This window comes from Ammodytes marinus (assembly GCF_949987685.1).
Source record: "Ammodytes marinus genome assembly, chromosome: 23".
Taxonomy (NCBI): domain Eukaryota; kingdom Metazoa; phylum Chordata; class Actinopteri; order Uranoscopiformes; family Ammodytidae; genus Ammodytes; species Ammodytes marinus.
Window position 1 is genome coordinate 8,850,547 of NC_137227.1, and position 20,284 is coordinate 8,870,830.

General features: G+C 39.2%; 3 protein-coding genes across 3 annotated transcripts; 1 reads left to right on the forward strand and 2 right to left on the reverse strand.

Annotated features, from left to right (window-relative positions):
* Positions 1-26: 26 nt before the first annotated feature.
* On the reverse strand, positions 27-2,738 carry elp5 (elongator acetyltransferase complex subunit 5). Its single transcript, XM_080051669.1, has 8 exons — positions 2,455-2,738; positions 2,282-2,342; positions 2,091-2,171; positions 1,570-1,784; positions 1,097-1,272; positions 905-1,000; positions 695-795; positions 27-599 (listed from the first exon to the last, which is right to left on the reverse strand). Exons 1-8 carry the CDS (start codon positions 2,507-2,509, stop codon positions 491-493), a joined length of 894 nt encoding a protein of 297 aa, XP_079907795.1. The 5' UTR covers positions 2,510-2,738; the 3' UTR covers positions 27-490.
* Positions 2,739-2,963: 225 nt separating this feature from the next.
* On the forward strand, positions 2,964-7,398 carry phf23b (PHD finger protein 23b). Its single transcript, XM_080052508.1, has 5 exons — positions 2,964-3,484; positions 4,531-4,562; positions 4,678-4,770; positions 4,874-5,489; positions 5,664-7,398. Exons 1-5 carry the CDS (start codon positions 3,457-3,459, stop codon positions 5,861-5,863), a joined length of 969 nt encoding a protein of 322 aa, XP_079908634.1. The 5' UTR covers positions 2,964-3,456; the 3' UTR covers positions 5,864-7,398.
* A 3,424-nt stretch (positions 7,399-10,822) lies between these two features.
* On the reverse strand, positions 10,823-11,638 carry LOC307269545 (cystatin-like). The gene is made up of 3 exons (XM_080052523.1): positions 11,279-11,638; positions 11,073-11,180; positions 10,823-10,938 (listed from the first exon to the last, which is right to left on the reverse strand). Exons 1-3 carry the CDS (start codon positions 11,483-11,485, stop codon positions 10,855-10,857), a joined length of 399 nt encoding a protein of 132 aa, XP_079908649.1. The 5' UTR covers positions 11,486-11,638; the 3' UTR covers positions 10,823-10,854.
* Between the last annotated feature and the right edge of the window lie 8,646 nt (positions 11,639-20,284).

Here is a 20,284-nt window from a genome sequence, read left to right on the forward strand (position 1 = left end):
TTTTGGTATTTTGAGAAAAGGGCTAAACTCATGCAAAAGGCCAGACAAAAGAAAAACAAATTGTAACAGAACTCTTTTTAAATCATTTTAATCATCTTGTGATCCCCCTATTTATTTTTGCCCAGACCAAACCACTGCATTAGGTAATTGTGTAAAGAGTCAGTTGTTTAACTGTGATCAAAATCATCATATTTCATTGCAATGGCTAAAACATGACATTACATGTCATATACAATGACTTACTATCAAAAAGTGTGGTATGACACTAACAGTTAAATAAAAGCATATGTATATTTAATAAGATAAAAAATAAATAATGATCAACTCTTGGATAAAACCATTTAATAAACATAGTACAGATATCTTACAATATTGTGCATGTTTCATATCTAAGCTCCAATCAATCGATGTTGGTAAGGCTTTGAATCTGCACTAGTGAAAATGTCTCTGTCTTGAAAGGCATGGAGGATATAGAATACTGGTTTATGTCCTACACATCCAGATCATCATCAGGGTCCTCCTGGTCATAGTCGTCGTTGGCATCTGGCTCGTAGTGAATTCGCCCTGAACCTGGGCCCGAGTGGAGCAGAGCTGTTTTTCTGGAAGAGAAAAAGGAGACAGTGTTTTTTAGGTTGTTGGTAAATACACTGATGTAAAAAAAAAAAAAAAAAAAACTGTTGGAAAAGTTTCTCACTTTTCTTTGCTGAAGACAAAGGGAAGGGCAAGTTTCTCCTTGGCCTCGCGCTCTGTATCAGACAGTCGAAGGTTGAAGGTCAAGTTGGCTGTTGGGTCCGTCTATGGAAACACAAAAAGGACACTTTTCAATTCTGCCATGTCCGAGCCCTCTCTTAATACAACTGATCTGTGCATGGTGTAAATGTATCAGACTTTTCTTATATTGTACCTCCTGTTCTTCAGGGTCCGTTTGTTTAGGTCCATGTTGGCTGGGCTTTCCCTGCACCACCACTGTCAGATCCTCTTTAATGCTGAAAATCTCCTCCTAAAAAGGACAAAACAAACAAAGTTATTGATCATTTTTTAAGAAAGCAGGAACCCAAAAATAGTCATTGCAAAGGAAACACTGCTTAGTGCTTACATCTTGAATAACTTTCCCCGATTTGGAGCGCTTTGTTATCTTTGCCACTGCTCCGTCTCCCTTCATCCCAGGCGCAACGGTGATGACGGAAGAAGCCAAGTGGCATACACTTCCCACGGTGCCCCTCTGATGCATATCTGCATGGAGCAGGCCGATTATAGCTCTTACAGCTCCCCCTAATGAAAACACAGAAAAACTGCCTTAAATAATGGAATTACTGCATGGTCTTAAGGCTCCACTGTTCTCCTCACTAAGTCGCCAAAGATAGTTTTTTGACAATAGAATGGTGCACTCAGAAAAGCTTTTAATAAATATTTGATTAATCTTGATTACTCTTATGAAATAATTAAATATTAAAGCTTCACAATAACTCTTACAACCTGGATGTCAAATCTTCCTTTATTCAATGACTCTACAAAATAAAAAACACGTCAAATCACCCTGAGACAGCCATTAGGAAGATCATTTATCACCTTTTCTAAGTTGCTGAAGTGTGCTGCAGACAGCAGGTGGGCTGACATGTCTCAAAATCCATGAAAGAGAGTCGATCACTAAGGTAGCTGGTTTGGATTGGGACGTTTGCTTGACCAGATGGACGAGTTCCTCCAAACAGAATTGGTGAACTGTGAAAGCTGATTGGTGACCTGTCCAGCCAAGAGGGTCTGAATAAGCATCGTGAAAGTGCAGCCTGGAGCGATAAAATTGATTATGAATGGTTAGTTTGTTTAAAGGTTTAATACAATACAGCGCCTCATAAGAAACAGCGGCAGCAAACTATCATTTTCATTAACAAGTTATACATTAAATGTTCTATTTTCTGATCAATTGACTAATAGTTAAGTCTATAAAATGTCAGACAATTGTCAAGACTCCCATCACAAGTTTTGAAAATTCAAGATGACGTATTAAAATGTTTTATTTGATCCACAAACAAAAATATAATACAGCGACTCTTGGACTTTTTGCTAAACATGTAGTAACTGATATTAGTTACCTCTGAATGGCTGAATCGTTCAGTCCATCTTTCAGCTCTTCTTCACTAACCTCAAAGCCAAGGACATGGACAACTTCCTCCCTACATTCACAACACAGGAAAAGGCAAAAAAAAAACATCACTCAGAAGATAAGAAGTGATAGTACATGTATGACCAACAAACAGTCAACATTTGTATTTCTTTAAAATACCTGTTCAGGGCAGCATTGATGAAGCTCTTCAGGAGGTGTCGACCAGAACAACCAGCAGAATCTATAAATGCAAGTATACTGTAGATGAATTGACTTGAGTGTTGCTTTGGTTCACTAAAAAAAAAAAAAATGTCATTGTTCGTGATTCAGAATCAAACTTTTAAAGCATTTACCTTGTATTATTAGAAACCCTCCAGCATCTGTGCCTTGCAATAGTTCAGGCAACATGGTAATATGTAAATTGAAGTAGGTCCGGGTAGCCTCGATCAGCTAGTTAGCATGCTGCAGTTTGACCACCTATTTGAACGTGACTAAAATAAAAAATTGGAAAACTCTGTAAATTAAAGACAGAATAACAACATCTCTCTTGATACATAATTGCAAGCACCTAAAGTCGCCGGAAAGTATATTTTACAGAGAAGAAAGCTTCCTCTGTCATGTCCAGCATGTTTCGCTAGCTAGCATGTCTGATGTGTATAGGTTTAAAAACGTCATATCCCATAGTTCCTGTAACTCTCAATCGAACATGAGGGAAATGTAGTTCAGTAACGTTTACGACTGTTGTTTTTGTTATGGTGAATTTTGCAATATACTACATTACCCAGCATGCGCCGCGGGAACACTGCGCTGGCAGCCTCAAGAGGTTTCTGCCGCGCAGTGAGAAGAACCGTGCGGAATAAAGTCAAAACTCCAGTCGTTGTGTGTGCCTACAGCGGGGAAACCAAGAAACTTCACTGGATAAGTTCTCATTATGGACCTACACGAACTAGCACTCGCGTTTTTGCAGTACTTCCATCTTACAGCACCGAGGTTTATATAAATGCCGTGACGAAGGGGAAAAAGAGCTTTAAGTGCAGCGCGTTAAGCGACGGAGGAATTAGTGTTTTGTCGGGCTGATAACGTGAGTGTGGCGACAGTTCACAGCCGATTTGCCCCTGCTACGTTCGCGGTAGCTGCTTCTACGGAATATTACAACTTCGACCCTCAGTGGATTGTTTTTGTATTTATTTTTGAAGCAGGGTTTCCGCGCCCTTGGCTTGCCGCCGCTGCTGCTAAAGTTGCCCGGCGGTGAGGTGCAGCCACGCCGGGGAGAAGGCACAGCGCGACGGCCGCTGCTCTCCGGCTAGCTCGCCTGCTGCTCCTGGTCCCTGGATCGAGGCCTTGTCGAGGCGACAATGCTTGACATAATGTCTGAGCATCAAGGTATGTTTAAACAATATCAGCGACGAAACCTTAAACAAACAACCCCTGTGTGTTGTTAATTTGCCCACGGTTGAAAATCTGATGGATTATTTTTAAAGATGGCCAAGTTATGTATGCTACGTTTGGTTGCGTATGCTTTATTATTAACACGACTTGCTCTTCACCAACGTATGTATTGTTTTTAAAATGGCATTAAAGAAGCATTAAAGTGGATGTATGTCTGTTTGTTTGGCAAACATTTGAGTATTCAAACGTATCTTTAACGTATTTAGTGCACAGTTAAGTTAACGCGCCGATCCGTGTAGCTTACCGTGAAAAGCTAATATCTGGATGGCTAACCTCGCTGAATACACTGTAACGTGTCAGTTTAAGGTTGAACTTTATCAACGATCAGCCACGAAATACACTTTTCTTACCTTTTTAACTAATAGCCCAAACTTCGCCCATGACAACACGGCGGATTAAACGTTATACCTAATATGCTAACGCAAAGCTAACTGGGCTAATGAGCCTCCCACTTCCATTTCATGAAGGCTAGCGTGCCTACTGTCCGAGGGGCTAATTGTTGGCACAAGTCACCTCCTATTGAGCTAACAATAAAACAAGTGCTCCTTTTTATATTAACGTCGATGTTTGATTGGTGACCAATAATGCGTGGCTGCTGTCCAGACTCTGTGTAAAGTTGAGACAGTGACAAAGTGACACCGGTTGCGGTTGTTTGCAGACGGTAGTCCACTCGCGTTAACACCCGATGACTGCTTTGCTTATTTTCCGCTCAAACGGCCATCAGTAAACTCTGTCGGTCAATTTAACTCATGATGCAAACAAACAGACATAAAACTTAAAACGAGCTCAATGCGCTTATCGCCAACAACCCCGATTTAGTTATTGAGCCTTGTTAGCAAGCTAATGCTAGCGTTTGTCCACATGTCTCATCACATCCACAGATAGGCAACCGTGGTGGGCTTTCTGCTCAATCCCTGAAAATAATTAGGGAATCAACACTGGTTTTACTTGTGACTAAGAATTTTTATTTTCTACACCAGATTCACTGTTGACGTGCAAAACGGAATCGTTGGTAAGTACTTGTCAAGTTTACTTCGAATACTCTGGTTAGTGGACTCATTGGCTGTGTGTTATAGGAGCATAGCTTCACTGTCTAAAACAACGATGTGTGTGTGTGCTTTCTGTAGCCCCCAGAGAGGAAGAAGAGGACGGTGGAGGACTTCAACAAGTTCTGCAGCTTTGTCCTGGCATATGCTGGCTACATCCCCAGTCAAAAAGAGGTAAGCTGCTATGCATGTCACTAATGGTATACAAAAAATGCCTCATTGCCTGCTTTGCTCAACTTTTGAAGAAACCTAATTGTTTTTTCTTGTTGTCCATTAGGAGAGTTCCTGGTCTCCCACATCATCCAGCTCAGCACACAGTTCAGGTTTGTCAGCAGACGGAGGCGGTGGAGGCAGCAGCTCCACGGGAAACACCTGGGCAGATGGAAGTTCCGACATCCACACCATCCATACGTTTGTCCGCAAAGCTCGAGCGAATAAGGGCAAAAATATTCGCCGCATGCACTCCGACAGCACTCTGTTGGACAAGATGCGCCTTAAGGACTCCCTGTACGACAGCCAGGCCAGCTCTAAGGCCGAGCGCAAGAAGGACAAAAAACTGAAAAAGCTGTCGCTGGGTTCTGCCATGGCAGGGGCAGATAGCGGCAGTAGCGAAGGCGAGAAAAGGGCCCGCATCAAACGCAGCAAAAACCTAAAACCGCCAAAGCCCAAGAAGCTCAAAAGTTCCACCGCTCAAAGCGAGACAGACTCTGAGGCGCGGCACACACACACAGAGGTACGACCAGCCCAGGACGAGCTGACGCCGCACGGGGGCTCCTCCCCGAGCATGCAGGGGCTGGGCAAGATGCAGCCGGACGAGGCCATGGGGGAAGCAGAGATGAGCTCCAGTGAGGGGGAGACCTGGATCGCCGATGAAGACATTATGGTGGAGTCAGGTATGGCATTGTGCTTTCCTCTTTTTCAAATATTTCTTGAGAGGATTTTTGTCTGCCTGGTTTATGAAAAGTTTAATACCAAACCCTGTTTACCTTTTTTTTGTGCACAAATGACTTTTGACTTTTTGTCAGCTGTAATATCCTCTAACTCCGGTTTTCTCTTTCCCTGCACAGGTGATGACTCGTGGGACTTGATCACCTGTTACTGTGGGAAACCTTTCGCCGGGCGGCCGATGATCGAGTGCAACCAGTGTGGCATATGGGTGCACTTGTCGTGTGCGAAAATCAAGAAGTCCAACGTTCCCGACATCTTTTACTGTCACAAGTGCAGGGACTTGCGGCGGTCGTCGGGACACACCAAAAAAGACCCCTAGAAATGACCGGGATGGGACATGGAGCGCCCACCCTGTTTTTTTTACTGTCCTCTCTCTGACACTTGTTTTCTTTGATGCCTACAGCCAAACAGCCTAAATTATCACCTGGATGGCAACTGTATTGTCACTTTGTAGGATTTCCTTTGACAATCACAACCATTCTTATTTATCCCTCCCCTTTTTCAGTTTTTCTTCTTCTTACTATCTTTTTATTTGGCTACTGTGAGGAACTGGTGAGAAAGCAACGGTGACAGTGGAGAATCATTTTATTGGTTACCAATAATTCTTTCATTTATTGGCTTACAAGGTTGTGGACTGTGCCAGTAACATGCAGGTGCATTTCCACACCTATTCTCATATTCACTCAAGGTGCAATTTGACTTAGTAAATTATTTCTTGAGGATATCGACAAATCAGTGGGAATTTTCCTTTAGTGACTCAAGGAGCACCATTTTCAGTTAGATGGTCAAAATGCAAATTTTACACGTTGTCAAAATTGATAGCTTACGAGATGGACAAATGTCACTCCTGTCATTCGTTAAGAAGTATGTCATAATGCTAGGTGGGCAGCTTATTTTATTTGTGATCGTGTTTTGGCGATTTATCTTTTGAGTTTTTGTTTAGGTTGTCAGTGATAATCACTGAACTTTAAAAACTTAGAGATCTCACTCCTCTAGAATAAGTGATCTTTGAATTCATACAATCTTTCAACGTTTATTATTTTTGCATCCGCAATTGTGTCTAAATTGCTACATTTCAAATTGCACACAGACAATTCTTTCGGCAGTGCACTTTTTAAATCTTACCCCGGATACCATTTCCTCTTCATATATGGATGGTATCTGGAACATGAGCTACGGCTGATTCAAATTGTACTTGGCATGTAGCTGTGTACATTCATGATTAAGCGCTTAATGTTTCTCCCTGTCTGGCTTGTTAATCATTGATAGCCATTTACCATGAACAACATTTACATTGAAAGCTGTTAAATTTTGATGTTTTTGTTTCATGTGTTTTTTTGTTTTAGTTTTTTCATGTTAAAAACTCATCTGATATGTGGAGGGGTAATGTTGCTGTAAGACTAATGGTTTGGCAGCACTTTACAATATCAAAGTGGCTCTGAGGCTTGTTTATGAATGGTTGTAAAATATATATTTTTTTTCTGTTTCATGTAACTGTTTTATTTCTTAGCTTTCTGAGAGGCGGGAATAGAGATGCGCCCGCATCAGAGAATGGACGTAAGATTGTCTCACATCGAGAACAAAAGTTGTAGTGTACAGAAAATAAGTTGATGCCGCTTAGGTTGCGGCATTTGTTTATGTTGTTTGGTTTTACCATGTGCTTTTTTTTTGTTTTTGTTGGTGGGAGTGTCTTGGTAAGTCTCCAGTAGCAGTTGCACTCTCTACAACTTCAATTCTGTGTACATATCCCGTTCTTTTGACAAGTGTACATATGTGAAAGTGAAGAGAGAAAATACCCAAGCAAAATCTATATTTTCTGCAGTCTGATATTGTTTTCTTTAATTGTAGCTTGAAAAATAAAAGTCTTTGGGAACGTAAATGAGGCACGTATTGTCATTTGCATGTGAGTAAAAACAACAACATTTGAAACGGTTATTTTGTCACTTTTTATTTAGATGTTGGCACACAGCAGTGTTTGTCATGTCTTTCTTCCGCCACTAGAGGGAGTGCGTCCACAGGCATCTCACTTGTTGGTGTGGCAGTGAGTTAAATAGGAGTTCATGAATAAATACTGCATATAAACATACAAAGTTATAGGCACTGAGGAAACATGAGGAGCTTAATTGTCTTTATTCCCTATTATCCACCCAGTCGACATCAGGTTCATCCTGTAACAAAAACAAACAAATGCTCAGTTTCTCATCTGACCAAAGTTGTGTCTTTAGAAAATATATTCAATGCTAAATTCTGAGGAATTGTAACATTTAAACACTGATCAATTGATGGTGCTCACTAAATCTATTCCCTTTTAGATACCGTGTACCACTGTGCAGGTTGCATCTCAATGTCACAGTAGTGCTTGTTGATTTGATCATAAACATTCGATAAATGCATTGTAAAAACGACTACCATGTAAGACAACATGTCCAGCAGGTGTCTGTTTGTCTCTCATGTTGTTAATAGCTGTATCAATGGTTTAATTGTATATCTTGTAACTTACGTTTCGGTTTCGGGAGCTGGACATCTGAAAGCTTCCAATGGAGTCCATAGGGGCGACTTTCCTCCTGTAGACACAGCAAAGGGGAAAAAGACAAGCTCAGCACCAAGCACTTAATGTCTACGAGATATGGTGGCTGAAAACGTCAAATCACATTATATCAAATTGATTTAGTTGATGGCTGACATTGAACTAGAAAAGGCATTTCCTACCAGATAATTGAGTGATAACAAAGTGTGAATACATATGAGTGGGATTGAAAAGTTATATGGTTTTGAAATTTAAAAGAATTTGAATGAAATTAAAAACATTGTATTTCAAAATGAGAAAAGTGGAAAAATCTTAGATAGATAATTATAAATGTAGAAAAGCTGACGCTACACTGGATAGATGAAAGTGAATAATGACATGGAAAAGGTCTTATTAAGAATGGGGTTATTGTTGAATAATACAATGTATGATAATAGTGGAATATGAACATGTTTGAATTTAATTACTATATGAAATTATTAATTAATTATGAATGGGTTGGAATAAAGTGTGAAAAAGTCCTTTAATGGGCTGCAAGCTAAACTACATTGCTGAATTAATATTTTGCGTCACACTATTTACTTTAGTTGTGAATTAATGCCATATCCTGTTACCCTGCATTTGTTTTTGAAAAGGTAGGTTTCTGCATTGATCTAATGTTTTGTTACTACAAGACCACCTTACCCAAGTTTAAAGCCATTCAAAGTGGATTATCAGGGTTCTCTTATTTTATCACCTCTTTTCGTTGCCCTTGCGGTTGTACTGGTATTGGCGCTGCAGAGGAAGGTGCTCGGCCGGGGCAAGGGGAACCTCTGAAAGAGAGGGGCGTCCATCCACATCTCTGCCCAATATCACCACCTCAGCTTCTCCCACTGAGAGGTCTCCATGGTCTGAGCGATCGGGCAACTGGGCGAAGATCTCTAGGTCCAGCCAGTTGATTTCCTATGGACAACAGAATTGATCATCAAAAGACAAATAAGACTGCACTGGATTCAATGTGACTTGTCCGATAAAAAGGTGAAGAAGGGCCTACCCTTTTGTTTCTGAATGTGCTTGGCAATACCGCGGCAGGTATCTCCTCCATGATCATGTAAAGAGCCAGGACAGGTAACACACACCGGGAGCAAAGCATCTGAGCACAGCAAGACATCCAGTCAGTCAGTAAACAGTGTACAAAGTAACACACAAAACAAGTGAATTGTATTAAAAAAAAGAAAAAAAAATTCATGTTACCTCAAATCTCTTGTTTTTTTTCTGTGAACTTTTGTCTGAAGATGGGTCTGCGTCTTCTGAGCTCTGGACCTGCGAGGAGGGTATTTGTAGCCAATGCTTTCTAGGGTGGGTTTATATGATGTGACTGGCATCAGGGGCTGTTTAGGCTGTGTGTGTGTGTGTGTGTGTGTGTGTGTGTGTGTGTGTGTGTGTGTGTGTGTGTGTGTGTGTGTGTGTGTGTGTGTGTGTGTGTGTGTGTGTGTGTGTGTTTGTGTTTGTGTGTGTGTGCGTGTGTGTGACTTCAGACATGCCAATTACATCTGCCGCCTCGCCTCCTGGCATTGTCATCATTAGTGTCAAGCCTCTGCAGTTACATATGCACACACACACCCCTACGCCCTCTTCCATTTTCCTTGTGGCCGATTCAAGGACAGATGGGAGCGAGATAAGGTCATTGTTGAGGATGTTTACAGGCTTGCCTAGGGTTGACATATTATCCTTAGGCTGGTTTAAGCTGGTTTGCTCTCATCTACACTTCTGGTTTTGTCTTTGACATCCTCTCACATGAGCTGTTCTGTCACTTGTTCTGGGTGTTATGGTTGGAATCAATATCACAATAATAAATAGTTTTACATCAATGTGTCCAAAATAACATATAATCATTTGATGTCCATTGCAATAAACTGGGTGGGACTTGAGAGTGTAAATTGGGTTTCATGTAAAAGACTAGTTAAGCTTGTTTTTTTCTTGAAATGTATTCATTGTCTTATCACTTGAATCCTTTATGGGTAAGATATTTTAGTAAAACAATGACACATATCCATCTTATCAGGGGATGTTGTCTCTTGTTGTGCAAGGAAACATGAGGGTTAAAACCTGCTTGTTTTGTGAAATCATTGTATTTTTTTCCCCCCGAAAACACATTATATTGTTAGAAATACGATACAATCTACAGTAGTTTCATTATTCTAAAACAGGAAGTTGCCTGTAATTGTGTTCTCTTCTGTTACTTAAGTTACCCAGTGACATGATGCATTTTGATGGGTCTACGGTCAGCCCGGCAGAGTGGAGACGCTCCAAGTCAGCATCTCCAGGTGGACCACAGTGTGACCCAAACGGCAGAACCGTGAACTGGAATGATGTTTGCGCAGATCTTTGCGTCGGATAGGAATCAAACTGAGAAATTTAATTCAGATATACCCAAAGTCAATTCAAATCTTTCTTCGGCTCTAGGACTACAGGGTTACTACTCACACAACCCACTAACCTGTCTGTACTATGTGTGTGCAAAAAACAAAACAAAAAAAACTGTAGGCTAATTAAACAAAGGGGTTCCATTACAGTAGGCTTAGCAAGATGCCCATTCACAGAGCCTAGGCTGTCTATCAAGTGTCCCCCCCCCCCAGCACACACATTATGGACAGGTAGCAGGACATGATCAAATATTCACTTATTTTGAAGTGATTCGACAACTAGTTCTACGAGAAGATACCAAAACAAAATTCAGTAACAACTTTTTTTATTTGGCAACATCACCAGCAGCAAGACAGAATCAAGCAAGTGTGTAACAGTCAACCCAGACACTTCTTTTGAGAAAGCACAAGTGTAGTCGATTCCCATGGGACGTATGTAACGATGAAGTCGCACTTAAGCACCTGAAATAAGGCAAATTAGTGCATTCTTTGAACTTTAAAGTCCCACATTGACAGAATGCATTGGGACATAAATGTATCGTTGTGACATGAGGCTGTATTGATGTCTTTTTTTCGTCCTGAAATGTTGAAGTTACCTTGGGTTCAGGGACAACACATACACTCGGCCTTCCGTCTGCCGTGTTGGTTGTTTTGCACACACGTTCCAGCAGCACTTCCAGGATGTAGTTTGTTCCTGCGACCACCTGTAAGGAAATCATAGCAGAATTCATCATTTGATATCGATTTATGGTCTTCAAAAAAAGTATGCTGCGTTTACCATGACTCCAGAATTCAGTTTTACCGATGTTTTGGCCGATGTTATTTTCGTAAGGCGGTAGTTAAACGGTTCTGCGTCGTTGGCTTTGTTGCATTCTTTAACAGCAAACGCTGTAGCGTTCAGCACCATGCCGTCTGTCACCGGGACCTCTACCGGGGCTCCCGGTGCTGGTTGGGCGGTTACAAAGCCGCAAGCAGAAGCACAAACGAAAATACAAACCCAGGCGAACATCCTAAAGCCAACAAGTTGTTTGGTGGTGCAAATACGAGTCTCATTGGTCGGTTCCGAATGCGTGGTGAGTTCGCATTCAAACCCGGGTTTTAAACAAGCTGAAGCTACTTACGCACAGCTGTTCCAAATCATGTTGATTAGAACATGGACCGTCCGAACTGATATCGCCCATGATATCACCCCAGAAACTTCTGTGTTGCGCGGCAACAGCGTTGCTACTGTCGTGAAGCTGGTGCTGCTGTAGGAAAACAGGCAAAAACATAAAATGTTACATTTTAATTTGAATAATACCTAGAGGGCAAAACCCCTTTTAAAAAAAACAGACATGGAGCTGTTAAAAAAATATTTCATGTTCTTTTAACAAGAGTTGAAGAAGGAAAAACAGAAAATACAGAAAATACATTTTTACACAGTTTTTTCCAAGGGAATGTCTAGCCGTTTCCTAAAATGTATACCAGCTGGAGACTCCAAAAGGACACTTTTGGTCCATGGCACATGAAATGTAAAAAATGTATTTCCTATGGGTTATTGATCAAATTTGAACTGTGATTAGGAAAGGCTTCAGGCAGTTGGACACTTGTTTTGTTTTCAAAATTTAAAAACAAATTGACTTTGTTTTCTTCCAACATCTAGATTTTGGGGCTTTGCAGATATGCAAATGTACACATCATTAGTAAGATATTAATGATTTTTCATATTTATTTAAACATTTTGGAAAATACTGTAATACAAAAAGTTGTTTTAATGTCAGTAATCAACTGGCAAAGTTTCATAATGATATCTATCAATTAAAAAAAATCCCCATTAGCCCAGCCCCATTCACCCCCATTCACTTAAACAGTGGTTCTGATTTGCTATGTCGGCCGCTGTAGCTTTCCAGCAGCTTGTTGACAAGGTTGTCCACCCAGGTTGTGATCGTGGAAGGTCCTAGATGTCAATTTTGGTGAACAACCTTTTACAACGCTCCATGTCCATAAAATCACTATACCCCCTGGGTATAATGGGGAAAATAACTTCAATATATTTATTTCGTAATATGGAAAGAGGTGTGACCCAGTCTATTGTGTTGCCCCATTTGAAGTCAGTGACAAATTTTTTTTTTTAAAGAAAATAACAAATGTGCAACATAAGCTATGCTATAAGGCTACAACACAGACACAGTGAGTGAGTGTAGCATATATATTTTAAAAAGAAAATTCACACTTAGAAACACAACAAATAGTCTACTGGAATATCAAAGATTTACTAAATTCACTCTATTTACCTAAACAATTGACAGTGTAGCAAATTTTCAGATGTAGGCCTATCATAGGCTAATTAATCCAAATGAAGGTCACCTGTGTGTCATCAAGGCGTGTGAAGAGATTTTACTTTGTCCTGGTAGAAACTTCATCATCAAGTCAAATGCATATTCTTCCCTATTACATGCCAAGGCTACTGCAGGCGGAGAAGGATATCATATGACACATTTCCAGGACATTTAATAACCCCTGAAATAGGGATATCAAATAGCACAGCAGTAACTATGCCTTGAGCAGGCTGTCCTCAAACCACATGTGTGCATGGGAGACGGTTGCAGGCAACCACAATAGCTAGTGCAACTTTAACAGGACTGCAAGCTTTTTATACTAAAAGGCAATGTATTTGCAATAAACAAAATACTGCACATTAACAGGAGCAAACCATACCGACCATGAAGCCAGTGGTGGACTGGAGGTGCCCTATACTATGGCCTATAGGCCTATATCATATCATATCATATCATATCATATTATTATATTAATTAGGCGGCCCTAAGGGTTGGCTAAGGTAGAGGGGTCATATAAATGCTTGTAATACAGATGGATCTTGAAGGAAGACCTGCTTCAGTCTGTTAAACTTAAATTTGAGAAAATATTTATTTTTCTAAGACTTCCTTCCAAATAAAAAGAGGAAGTGAGTCCAGACGGCAATCCTTTGAAAATTTGTGGCGAATGGTGATTGACTCCACAGATCCATTCATAAGCACTCAAGCCCTCAACTGCTGCCAAAGATGCCTCCATCAAACTGAAAAGAGACGCAATACAGAGACGAAGAAAAAAGAGTGCAATCAGTGATTTTGCTTCATATTTGTACTTTTTATTTAAAATATTGGTAGATACTTGACATTAAAGACTTTTACGTGATCACTGAAAAAAAAGGGAAGAGAAATCCCAAATCTAAGGGCGGGGAATACATCTTATACATCCCTAGAACAAGGTTAACAATGTATGCCATAGCCTATCAAAATGGTTGCTTTTCATTCAGGTAAAGCATCAGAACATCATATGAACAACTTGACATATTGTGCGGTGTGTTAGTCACTGAATTAAAATATGTACGATCAAGAGAAAGGATCTGTTTTTATTCATTCTTGCTAGATGTTCAAATTGCAGATAATTTGTCTTTATAAACGTCCTCAAAATACTATTGGTTGTGCTTTAGTTGAAGACAGACTTTCGAGGGACAGAATGGCTTGAGCTCAAATTTGCAAAGTCACACTGATGAGAGCCATAATGGCAGGAGCAGCATGGTGCTGCTAGATTGGCAATGGGCCCTACAAGACATTGTGTCTGATTTAAAAAGACTAACACAAAAAATTCCTTCGTTTTACTAGAAAACATTGGTCATCCAAATTTTCGGGACACCGTAGCGTGGGTGGGAGACGGCATACTGAAGGTGGGTTGTCTTTACGGACAATAATACAGCTAAGAGCAATGATTATTTTCTTTATGGATTCATATGTACATAGTTTTATTGCATTTTTGATTTATAGTGAAATAAATAGTTTCCCAGTGTAGCCAGAGCCCAATATCTTGTTTTTGTTTGACCCAAATCCCAAATGTATTCAGTTTACTGTCAAATCAGAAAATCTTCACATCTGTAAAGCTGAAACAAGATTGTGTTTGGCATTTTTGCAGAGAAATAACGTTAGCAGGATCTTTTTCTATCAAATGAAAATCAATAATAATAATCAATTAATTGTCTAATCTTTAAGCTTGAGCAGCGCCTAACGCTTTCATATGGACATTAATACTGCATGAAAATAGAATTGAAATATCTTAACCTGTCCTTTAACAAGCCTCTGACCAGTGGAACCAACCATTACAAAGATGTAATGCATGCTGAGCTTTGTCTAAGCTTTTAAAACCTGAATGTTTTAAGAAATAACAAATATACAGTACACACTACAGTTCTGTATAACAGGTGCACCATTTTCATTTAATGTAATGTTGCAGCCATTTAAAAATGCTCGGGTTGTTAGTATTTTATAAGCCTTGATTTAACTTCAGTTCATCACAGGAACACAGGTACAGATCATACTGAAGAGCTCTGTGATATTTGTGGACAAATGTTTCTATATAAAGTTCAAGCTAAATTAGCTTAAGGATAATGTAAGGACTCTGAACAGTAATCCCAACTATACTGAATAGCATATACAAAATAAAAGATTCAGATGATTTACACAAGTAGAAGTAACATTTTTTTCAGTATCTACTACCCTCCCTTTTTGAAGTCTGTATGATTCCCGAGGAAAGCATCCGGTCAACCTCATGCATTCAGGAATCCTCAGTCTCAGAGAAGCACCTTCTCTAACATCAAAATTATGTTTAATAATAGTGGTCTAAGGATTCTCCTGAAATACTTTCGAATTGGGGGGCGCCCTTAGCTCAGTTGGTAGGGCGTCCCCCCCATGGGCCTCAGCCAGCAGCGGACCCGGGTTCGATTCCAGCCCGCGGTCGTTCTCTGCATGTCACTCCCCTCTCTGCCCCATTTCAACTCTGTCTCTACACTATCAATAAAGCATAAAAATACCAACAAAAATATCTTAAAAAAAAGAAATACTTTCGAATTACAGAATGATCTCACCTTAAGCTGTTTGTTTGAAAGAGGTGGCGGTAGGCGATTGCTGTCCAACAGAACACAAGCAGTTCTTGCTGTTTGAAAAATGATTTTTGTTATGAAGCACTAGAACTTTTTGTCCAGGGATGGAGGATCTTTGCTGGACTGACTGACTATACCTGCTGTTGCTGGGCCTCTGCCGTGTGTGATTGGGCAAGCTCACACATTATCGCAGTCTTTTATCAGGATAGATAGATAGATAGATAGATAGATAGTTAGATAGATAGATAGATAGATAGATAGATAGATAGATAGATAGATAGATAGATAGATGGATGGATGGATGGATGGATGGATGGATGGATGGATGGATGGATGGATGGATGGATGGATGGATGGATGGATGGATGGATGGATGGATGGATAGATAGATAGATAGATAGATAGATAGATAGATAGATAGATAGATAGATAGATAGATAGATAGATAGATAGATAGATAGATAGATAGATAGATAGATAGATAGATAGATAGATAGATAGATAGATAGATAGATAGATAGATAGATAGATAGATAGATACTTTATTCATCCCCTTGGGGAAATTCAGGTATCCAGTAGCTCACAAAGTCAGTCAGCAGTACAATTGACAAACAACAAAATGGACCAACAGTAAAAGTCCAAGGATAGAGTCATAACAGATTCCACCCTTCATTTGTCTACCACTCAATTCTCTCCACAAAAGTTAAAATTAAGAGTAACCGATGGCGACTAGTGGTACTTCCCTGTATGCAAAGAGGAGTTATGGAAGCTAATGATCTCAGTTTGCACTGTTGTTCACAAAATTCTGTAGCATCTGCTCCAGGTTTTCAAAGAAGCGCTGCCATCCCATCATGTTTAGGTAAGATGGCATTGCCCTTAGGCTCCTCATACCAAGTAACGGATAGCCTACTCTTGACATGAAGTTGGTCCGGTCAACTCTGGAAAAGCTGCCAATTGTGCTTTTATGGATTTGAACTTCCTGCTATAGCACACTCTTTTATAATCAGCACATTACGGATCCTTGCCTTGCTCCTTTCAACAGGGCCAACAATGTCAATCCCAATAAGCTCAAATGTGTAAAGCTCTGGAGAGAGATTTTCAAATTGGCTTTGAGGGCAACTTCAGAACCATCAAAAATTTGAGTCCATTTTCTAATCAATGAGTCCAATATTCATGTCTGCACTGATTCAATGTGCTTGTGGGACAGCAGACAGAGGGATCAAAGATAGTATCAGGACTCCAGTGTGTGTGGTAATCCGGAAAACTTGGATCACTCTGCTTCGCCCGACTTCACCGGCTGATTGCCACCCAATCCAGACCACACACAGCAGCCTGCTGTCTGCAGAAAAACAAAACAGAATGGAGACAGTGTAGCAGGGGTGGATGGAGAGATTGGCAGAGGATGGGGTGCGGTGAGGGTCTGCTCGGGCCGTATGCGCGTTCAGACACGTTTTCACTTTTCCTCTTTTCCCGCCCTGTCCTAATTAGCTCTATTTTGGGACAATGACGGCCACCAAACATAGAGCTAGTGCTGATAGATCAGGCATGTATAAATAAACCAAAGCAAGGCTGCCAGCAGGGGCAGAGGCCAGATAGGCTGCACTGATTACTTGCATTATCAGGGACAGGCCTCATTAGGGACTTCTGGCTGGGCGTGTGATTGTATGTGTGTGTGTTCTTTTATGGCAATAAAGGGCCAAATTTCCTCCTGAAGATGTAAACCGACAGAAAATCCTTAAACATAAGGACCTTTTATTGGCCTGAAATGGTTTGCTTTAGCGTTTGGTCTTCAGTTAAGGGGTAGGATTAGGATCAATAAAATGTATAAATAAAACATTTATAAAATGGGTATGTGTCTAATTAAAAACTAAACATAAGTACGAATAATTTAAAAAAGTGTGCCAAAAATTCTATTCTATTAACGCCATAATTATTTATGTACTTAGTGATATAAATATATGTATGTACATACGTAAAATATTCTTGACATTATTAATATTTTCGGAAAACGTATTCACTTTCTTGACCTGTATAAAATGGTACCATTCATGTCTGTATGATAAATAGAGTAAATAATCTAGTGTCAGCAGATGGTTAGTTTAGTTTAGCAAAAAGACTGGAAACTGGAAACAGCTAGCCTTAGCTAGAACTATTTTGTAACCTGCAGTACTGAAGTCAGCTTCTAGTTTATCCTACAAATATGAGAGTGGTATTAATTTTGAAATGTAACTCTCCTCCTAAAAAAACTAAAAGTAAGGTAAAACTATTCATTTAGCTGCACTTCGCAAAACTTTTTCGAGACAACATTTTAATTATAATTAATTGCATTTGAAAATAACCTTTTGTACTTACACATACTTGAAATATATCTTCAGTATACTCAAATTGCTATTGACAATTGTATTAGTATAAAAAGGTTATTTAATACTCAAAATACTGTGTGCAAGTGCAGTTGTGTATGTCAAATTGTACTCATATACTTTATAAATATGAGAAAAATATTAGTATGTTTAAAATGAGACATAAACATGAATATTAGTACACTAAAAATATAAACTTTTCTTTTAAACAAGGGGTTTAACGTTCCAGATTATTTGCTGTATGATGACGGAGAAAGTTTTTTTCACAGTAAAAAGTTTCAGTTACAGTTAAGGGTTGGAAATAAATATTGTCATGGAAGGTCCTCAAGGGCATTGTAATATGAAAGTGTATTGTGTGTGCGTGGACATGATTCAGTGATTCATGTCTTATTGTGTGTGTGTTCGTGTGTGCACGAGAATTACTTCTCTCATACCCCGCCCCACTGTCGTGCCCTATAAGTATCAGGCATTGCACCAAGTGCCAAATATAGACTCAACGGAGAAAGATTCCTTCACGAACATGGAACATGGAACGTGAAAGAAAAAAGATCACATTTTAAATATATCAGTATTTTTCAGATTATTTTCCTCAGAAATAGCCTATCATGTCAGTTCAGCAAATGTTAAAACAAATTTTCAGAAAATTGGCAAAAGAAAATACTTATGTATGCGTGTAGCTATATCCATTAATGTTATGTGACTATTGGGCGTTGGTTCATCCAGATAAGTAGAAGGCACTCATGCTACAGAAGTTAAAAGATCAAAGGTCATACCTCTTATAGTAGGGACAACATGTAAAAAACATGACAGAAATATGGCATTTATATATATTTTGTTTGTATTAATTTGAGAAAGGAAGCAGATACAGTCGCTCCACACAAATGAAGCCTGCCTACTCAACAGTTGTGTTAATCGAACAATTTCTAGTAGAAACGCAAAAGGGTTACAATAGGCCTATATTATAAATTTAAAACATAGCCTATTGCATCATTTTAACTGGCTCTATCCAAAAGTTAAAAATTATTATTAGGTTATTCAGGTCCCTCTCCCAGGCAGCTATAATGTTAAAATGCTATTTTCCCTCATATACCTAGGCTATATCCAATAATATAAAAAGACAGTGACAGTAAAACTTTTATAGGCTAGTCCAGATTTAGTTGCTAACATAGCACACATAACACAGCCTTTTTTTCTGGACTTTGACTTGTAATGGAGTATTTTACATAGGTTACAGGTAGGCTATCCCTAGTTCTACTGAAATAAGCTAAATATATATCCACCAAAGTGTCTATTTGACATTAGTCATATCCATGTCCTTATTATTTTTTCATGCACGTAATACTCGCTGTCGGTCACAAGAGAGCAGGCTTTTAAAAAAAAATTTTTTATGTTGAACTGGTTAACAGTCAGTTAGCCTACCTAGTAACAAATCAAGCAGACACAGATCAACATAAAGTATTTCCAGTCGTTTTTACGTAACACGACAAATGTAAGTCCAATTTTCACTGTCCTTTTAGCTCTGAATATTTGCTGCAATATGTTTGACTTTCTTCATGGTAAATGTTGGCTAGTCACTAACTTTAAGCCAGAGGGGTTGAGTAGTCCTACATTATTGGGTTAAAGGCTGCTTGGTGAAAAAAGACGCTAGGCTAAGTCAGGTGCTAATCATGAATTCCCTAGCTTGGCCGATTTTCCGAGTCATTCTTCCAAAGAGTCGATAGCTGTTAGAAGAGCAAATTAAATATTTAATATAATGTTACAAAATAATGACCCAGACAGACTTGTAATGCAACATTACATTCCCCCAAACCACTCAAATATCTATTTACCTGACATGTTATCGGGTTAATTAATGCTAATATTTTCAGATAGCATTAGCGTTGAGTTGCGTCTCCATTTTGTGCCACTATTATTATACGTCCATGCCATGGACATATAAAGAAATGCGCCTAGCCTACTGTGTTTTTTGTTTTGTTTTTTAGCCTACTAAAATTTAACTAGGCTACCTTATCCGAACGGCTTGCCTATTATAATTAATATATTGACCATACAGTCTAAGTTTCACGTAGGCCTATGCTAGATGGTCGACAGTTTTTAAAATATGAACAAATACAAAAAAGAACCATTTCTTATTAGGCCTAATATTTTTTTTTAATAATACCCAATGACAGTAACCTCAATATTCTAAACAAAAATAAAATAAAAATGTGTGCTACTCAGAATATAAGAACAGTAATTCAATTACACAGAACATGTTTTTATATAAAAAATAGTTTGCCTATAGCCTATATTTCTTACAAGCTACATTTTTATTTATAAACTGTAATATTAACTTTAATGCTCTTTTTTTCTTTTCAAATTTTACTTGTGATAATATTTTTTACAATAGGCCTTTTAGCAATGAATGTAAACTTCTCGTGACTACTTGTAGTTTTTTTAGTTGGCTGCACCACAGTGCGCGCATGTCATTACTGAGATATTGGCGCCCCCTTTCGGCTGTCGCTGACAACCACAAGAACCCCCTCCCTTCACTTCA